Genomic DNA, 7,026 nt, shown 5'->3' with positions numbered 1-7,026 from the left:
GACTTTCTTTCTCCAGACCTTGAAAATTACTCAGTATGAGATTTTGATCTCTATCTTGTAAATTTGATATCCCGTGGATCTCCTCTTCATCTCATCTATTGAGCTGCTTGTTGTATTACATCTTTCAAGCTTAACATGTGATTGATTAAAAAGCCTCATATTCTGCTTACTTTTCTATATGATTATTCATATGTTTCAAGCTCATTATCAGCCAGACTCACTGCTGTAGGAGAGTTCACTTAAATTTCTTCTGTGTTTTAGGTACTAACTGCTGGAATGCAAAAAGGTCTTAATATGAACCACTAAGAGGGTTGTTTAAGGATCTATCTCAAATATGATTGGTTCCTCTAGTGACAAAAAGGTTACCAACTCACAAAATGGAGCTGGCATCTACTTCATTCCATAAATGCACACCTCTAACTTTCTTATGTGTCTCTGGGCATGGTTCTTCTTTCTGAAACTGCCTGCACACCTGTCTGCTGGGGTCATGAGATGTTGGAATTGTAACCTGCTTTAAGGCTTGGAGATTTTGGATGACTTCCTCTAAGTCTTTCTTTGCTCCAGCCTCTCTTTGGTGGAGAAACCTGCTCTTCAATCTCTGCTGCATTTCAATTTTAATAGAATTTTACTATTTGCCTGCAGAATTGCTATCAGCCACATTGCTCAACCCCATTTGCTGCTACAAACCAGAAATTCTTGCTCTCCAGTTACTACTTGTCATTTTCACTTTGCTTCCATAAAGAATAGCTTTAGACTGATCTAGATTTTCATGTAAAAGTGCTTACTTCTGACAATATCCAGTCCTTTCTGACCAAGAGAACACAGGGGCAGAGCATTTTCGAGTCAGAAAGCACTTGGAGTGTTCTCTTGATGGAATGCAGAGTGGCATTTTGCAGGCTGGGGCAACAGAGGGTAGAAATCAGCTGCTCCAAATGGAGTTGTCCCTATCCTACACAGCCCTGCTGGAGGCTGAAGGCTAAGCCAACTTCTTCAAATGCTTTGGCAGGGAACATGGTGTAAACGTCCAGACATTTAGTTGAGGTCCCTTTTATCACATGGAGACTTGGCACATAGTCAAGGCATTTTTTTCTTCCTATTCATGCAGAAAAGGCAGGACTTTGTTGATTGCTGCATGGCCATATGAAGATTAATTGCAAGGGATTTCCTCTCTTGATTTCTATATTCAGCGTCTATGTTTTATTAATTGGAAAAGTGTGAAATGCCACTTCAATAAAACTGAGGAATAGCAGGAAAGTAGTGCAGCCATGGGGCTGCAAACAGCTGCTCCCACAATTGCAACTACTATTGAACTGTCATGTCTCACAGCAACACTGTCACACACATATCCCTTACCGTGAAACCTAGGAAACACAAGGTTTGCAAGTGTGTGTTCAACTTCAAACCTCAGTGCCCAGCAGAGATTTCTATCAAAAGCATCATTGGAATGTCTGAACCCAAGGCAAGAAATAGATAAAAGACAGGCATGCTGCTTCTGTAATGAAAGACTGGAACAGCATGGGCTTAGGCACCTTTGGAGTTTACCTGCAGAGTCATGAAGAGGCTCCCAAGAGAAAACACCCAGAGGACAGGATTCACTGAGCCATTTCTACAGGAGTACAGACATTGGGTGGACAGAAAGGGCAGCCTTTCCTACTAAAAATTTCAAATGCTCCATCCTCCCAGAGGCAGAGTGCAGTAACCAGGCACAGCAAGGGAACGGAGAAGCAGGACAGCAACATTCTCAGAGATCTTCAGAGAGTCAAACTTTACCACCACATCCCTGAGCATCTTTTAAAATCTAGGTTCAACCAGGACACACTCTGCCAGTTACAGAGATGCTAAGCTCACACGGGACATTCTTCCTACCCTAAAACACTCTACGTGAATCTTGGAACACGCTTTACATATTTATATTTTCCGGCACTGAGCAATGGTTGCCCTACATTTCTTCTCTTTCACTGCAACCAGATGTGTGTCCTCACTCCACCTATCCCCCCGTGTGAATGGTTTTCTGAAGAAGATGCTGCTGCTCCAGTAGCACAAGGCCTTTAACTACCAGGTACCTCAGCAGGGCTTGAGTCAGCCTCTTCTCCTCTGTCCCCAAGTCACTCAGGACAGCTTTCACACTGACTGTCCTCCCAAGAGCAAGCACGGCTACCTAACTGTTTGTGCAGGAAGTTCAGAGTCTCAGCATAAACTTAGAAGGATATTTTCCTGATGAATTCGCTTCTCTGCAAAATCCTCACATCACAACAGGGAGCTGGGTGTATTTGCTGCCCATTGCTGAAGATGAAGGTATACTCCAACAGTGTGAGGAACACAAAGCCCAACTCCTGAACCTCCCTGCTCTCCAAGCCCTCTAACTTTGAAAAACTGACAGAAAACTCAAGTCTTTGGAAATGCTGAGAATACTTGCTTTAAATCTTATTTCCATTTTTAACACATGTAAGAAGCCCAGTGAGAAGAAGAAGTTGGGGTAAAGAAAATTCATTCTACAAGAACAAAAACTGACAAATGAGAATTGGTTAAGCGTTGTTTTATGTTATCTTCCTTGCTTTTTTTCACACCATATATGCAAAAAAATCCCTAAAATTTAAAATTATTATAGGCATTTCAAACAAATAATATAACATTTTAGAACACTCCTCTTATCTCATTTGTCTTTAATAATTTAAGAGGGTACTTTCTAGAACCATATATAGTAGTTGTCTTTTTTTGAGTTTTGCAGTTTCAAGGCAATTCTTTTGGATTTCTTCAAATTACTGAAAATGTTTATTTTCCACTGCTTCAATTTGAATCTTACAGATTAATTCCTGCCTATGACCAGTAGGACCACAAAGGGTCATGCACTTTTTTTACTATCTAGTTAAGTAAGTCCTTATTACTTGAATAACTCTCTAAAGAATAGCAGGCAGGTAAATCATGTAAGATTTTTCCAGGCCTTTAACAGCCCCCATCTAGAATACATACACACAGCTTTAAAAGAGCATTGTTCACAGTATCCACCAAATGTTAAAGTAAGTTCTGTTTCCCTTTAAAGGAGTAAGAAAACTATTTGTGAAAAAACCTAAACATTTTTCCTGATACTACATGAAAATAGTAAGAATTATGCCTAACAGAACTAGCTACAATGAAAGTCAAGCTGCCTGTTAGAAAACTGACAATGGATTGAAGCTTGTAATTTCAACCGTCATCAATTGCTTTCTTGAGTGACTCATCAAATCAGTGTTACCTAAAAAATCAATACTGAGAAAAAGGGTAAACCAATAAATACTCCTTTCAGTCACACAATTGCTACCACTCTTGAGAACACAGTCAAGCGTTTTATTGTTTATACTCATTTTCATTTACACATAAGAGGAACAATCAATGCAGTTCTGTCACAGCAGGTGGACCATATCCTGAAACTCTGCTGAATACGCATAGACCTGTCTTAAGGTCTAATCAGGAGGAAAAAAAAAAAAAAAAGAAAAAAAAACAAAACAAAAGAAGAAAAAACTAATAAAACATAGGGGAGAAGTAGGGAGGCAAGAAATTTCACTAACATCAGTCAATTCATGATTCATGGGTATTTATTTTGCAGGTGAAATAGCTCTTTTGAAAGAGCAAACTGCTTCACTTCTTTACAAAATACACTAAATAATGTTAAGTACTTAGAGAATCCTAAATTTCGCAGTGGTTCATGCGGTAAGGGTGTGCAACCGACACAAAATGGAAAACATGGTTACAGCATCAAACTGCTACTTCTATTCCCAGCTGGTTTATGGAAAAGGTCATTGGACTTCTTGATTTCTGCTCTTATGGAGTAAAAGCAAGAAGTATTTCCTTTCTAAAGGCAACTATGAGGACAGACTACAGATATGCAGTGCAGCTGAACAGGTCTACAACTCTTGTTTCTAGAGCATTTGCATTTACTATTGTTTTGAAATACAAATATAAAACTTTTGCACACTGTCACTTCTCGCACATGTTCAGCTGAAGGAGTCATTTACAGAATTTACTGTGATGCTCCGATTTTAAACGTGATTTTTTCTTCTCTTGGCCTCATGGGTGAAGGGAGCAACTCTTTCCACTGAAAGAAAGAAATTACAGGTGTGCAGAAGTACAACTATGCTACCAACACAGACAGAGACAACTGTGCTCTTGTGCACACCCCTACAACCGGCCGGAGAACAAATTAAGAAGTTAAGCCTGCAAAATAAATGGAGTTTACGCTCAACCTTTTTTTTCTTCATTCCAGATGAATTATAGACCTTGATTCGAGGCTGCCCTTTTTTATTTTTTATTTTTTTTTTTTCAACTGATCTGCGTGCCTATTGGAACAGCATCTCTGCCAGAGTCATTACACTGAAACGCAGAGCTGAGCAGTTTGGTGGCAGAATGTATTGACGTTTCTGCAGCATCATGAGTCTGGCAACTGGGCTTGGGGAAGTTTCAAGCAGTGGGTCTTTACAATAGCAACTTGATTCTGCAGACAAAAAGCAAAAGATTGGCAGAATTATTAAAGTATCACAATAAAGGCATGTATGCATTCTGCAGAACGTGGCGCTGAGTTTAGCGACGAGCTGGCAGCCACTGCTGTCAAGAGGCGCGGAAAGACAAAGCCCTTCCCGCATGTGAAGAGACACACCGAGGTCTCGAGTCTCCCACGGTGGCTAAGGGGCAGCTTTCCCCTCGGGACGCCTGCTCGCAGCCGCCTCCGCTCCCGCAGAGCAGCCGGAGCCGCCAGGAGGGCAGAAAGAAGTAGGGCTGGACTTTGTTAGCAGCCTTCACCTGGGGCCTATCCTACCTCCCTTCCTCGCCAAAACAAACAGAAAAACCCCCAAAGCGCCAACAAAAACCACCGTGCCGCTGGTTCCGGGGCTGCACCGACTCCCTTCCGAGGGGCCAGCACGCCCAGCGGTGCCTGCAGCTGCCGGCGGGGGCCGGGAGGCGGCACCGGGACGGCGCCGCGGGCGGGGACCGGCCCGGCCCGGCGCTCTCCCGGGATCTCGGCTGCGGGCTGGGGAGGAAAGCGCCGTTTAGCACCAATTGGCCGAAGCACGGACATTAGCATACGAAATGGCGGCAGATTGGTTTAATAGGTGGAATAAAAAGTAGATTGCCGTGAGTCACTCCCCGCGGGGGGGGGGGGAGGGGGGGGGGGGGACACACGACGCGCGCACACACAGATTGTGAAATGTCAGGAACGCGCAGCATCCCCAGCGCTCGCCGCCGCTTGCGGAGGGTCTGAACACCAGCTCTTAGTGGGGTCACAGCCCCCCGCCCCATTTCCAACCCCCCGGCTGCCCCCTGCCCGTCGCACCGCGGCTCTCGGGCAGGGCGGGGTGCGCGGACCTACCTGTGGCGCCGGGCGCGGGCGTGCAATGGGGGCTGCCCCGGGGAACACATCGCATTCAACATTTCAGCCTGTGCATCGGAAACGTATGAGTTTGTGGAAAGCTTGCTTGAAGTCTTCGTTAGACATAGTATAGATGACGGGGTTGATGAGGGAGTTGAGATATCCAAGCCACGTGAAAAAGTCAAAGATGGCCATGTGGAACCAGCAAGCGTCCTTGCAAATAGGCATCACCAAGCTGATGATGAAAAAGGGCAGCCAACACACGATGAAGGCTCCTAAAATAATTCCTAAAGTCTTTGTAGCTTTCCGCTCTCTAGCGGCCGTCAGCTTCTTTTTCTCCAGCAGGGCGTCCGAGACCTTCACCTTCACCTGGTTCATGTACACGGGGGAGCCCGTTTCGCTGGATCCCTCGGGAGCCTTGGAGTTTATGGACGTGACGGAAGAGGTCGACCCCGGGGAATCTGTAATTAACTGTGCCCGCGTTAGTCTTTTACCTGCTTTCTTTGGCGTCTGCTTCAAAATCCGCGACCTGGCTTCCACGTAGATCCTCCCGTAGAGGGCTATCAGCAGCAGAGTGGGGAAGTAGAAGGCTCCTACTGTGGAGTACACGGTGTACAGGACGTGGTCCGTGTTCACCACACAGTTAGATACTTCCTCGGCCTTCGCCTGCCGCCAAAACAAAGGGGGCATGGAGATGCAGATGGAGAAGATCCATACCAGTGCGATCATGCCCGCTGCCCGCTTGGGAGTCCGTTTCGTGGAGTACTCGACGGCGTCGGTGATCGCCCAGTAGCGGTCCAGGGCGATGACACAGAGGTGCAGGATGGACGCCGTGCAACAGGTGATGTCCGAGGACAGCCAGATATCGCAGACGATCTGACCCAGCGTCCACTTGCCGGTCACAGTGTACATGGTGCTGATGGGCATGACAAGGATGGAGACGAGGAGGTCGGTGACGGCCAAAGAGGCGATCAGATAGTTGGCCGGAGTGTGGAGTTTCCTCGTCTGGTAGACCGTGGCGATGACAAAGGCGTTGGAAAGCACCGTGGCCAGGGTGACCAGCGCCAGGACGACGGCGAGCACGATCTTCCCGGAGAGGGGGGTGGCATCTTGGTAAATCACTTCCTCGGCGCTACAGTTTCGGTAAGAGTCGTTGGCGGAGCCCAACTGCGCCCGGCAGGGGCCGGCCGGCTCCATCCCTCCGCGGCCGCCGCCCCCGCAGACGGCGGGGCTCGGCGCGGCACGGCGGGGCCGCTACCCCGGCAGGACCCCGTCGGCGCCGGGGGAGGGCTGCAGCACCGCCGCGCCGGCACCACCTCCCGCCCGCCTGCCCGCCCTTCCGGGAGCTCCGAGCGGGCTCCGCGGAGCCTCACTCCCCACGGGCGAGGGAGCAGGGCAAACCGGGGGCTAGGCGCGCCCGCTCGCCCCGGCAGCTCATCGCCCCGCCGCCTGCCCGCGGAGCCCGGCGAGCCCCGGACATGGGGCTCCCGCCCCGGCCGCCCCTAAGCGCAGCCCCGCCGCCCGCGGCTCCACAGCGTGTCTCGACGGGCGCGGTGGCAGCGCCGCATGCCCGCGGGCGGCGGCCTCGCCCCCCGGGCTGCGGGCGCGACGGCGGGGGCTGCGGGGGCAGCGGAGCCGCCCCGCCGGGCCGTGCCTTCACACGCAGCCCGCCGCAGCAAGTTTGC

At 48.6% G+C, this 7,026-nt stretch overlaps 1 protein-coding gene across 1 annotated transcript; it reads right to left on the bottom strand.

Annotated features, from left to right (window-relative positions):
* Nucleotides 1–3,554: 3,554 nt before the first annotated feature.
* Nucleotides 3,555–6,621, bottom strand: HTR1B (5-hydroxytryptamine receptor 1B). The gene is made up of 2 exons (XM_005518152.3): nt 5,342–6,621; nt 3,555–4,468 (listed from the first exon to the last, which is right to left on the bottom strand). Exon 1 carries the CDS (start codon nt 6,536–6,538, stop codon nt 5,405–5,407), a length of 1,134 nt encoding a protein of 377 aa, XP_005518209.1. The 5' UTR covers nt 6,539–6,621; the 3' UTR covers nt 3,555–4,468; nt 5,342–5,404.
* Nucleotides 6,622–7,026: the final 405 nt, after the last annotated feature.

Source organism: Pseudopodoces humilis, chromosome 3 (assembly GCF_049639895.1).
Source record: "Pseudopodoces humilis isolate 2021_Gansu_Grassland_sample_001 chromosome 3, ASM4963989v1, whole genome shotgun sequence".
NCBI classification, from domain to species: domain Eukaryota; kingdom Metazoa; phylum Chordata; class Aves; order Passeriformes; family Paridae; genus Pseudopodoces; species Pseudopodoces humilis.
The sequence above is the reverse complement of the archived record's forward strand: the minus strand, read 5'-3'. Positions and strand labels throughout refer to the sequence as shown.

Excerpts from the sequence above, each read along its gene's own strand:
- HTR1B (XM_005518152.3), bottom strand. The coding sequence starts at position 6,538 with ATGGAGCCGGCCGGCCCCTGCCGGGCGCAGTTGGGCTCCGCCAACGAC.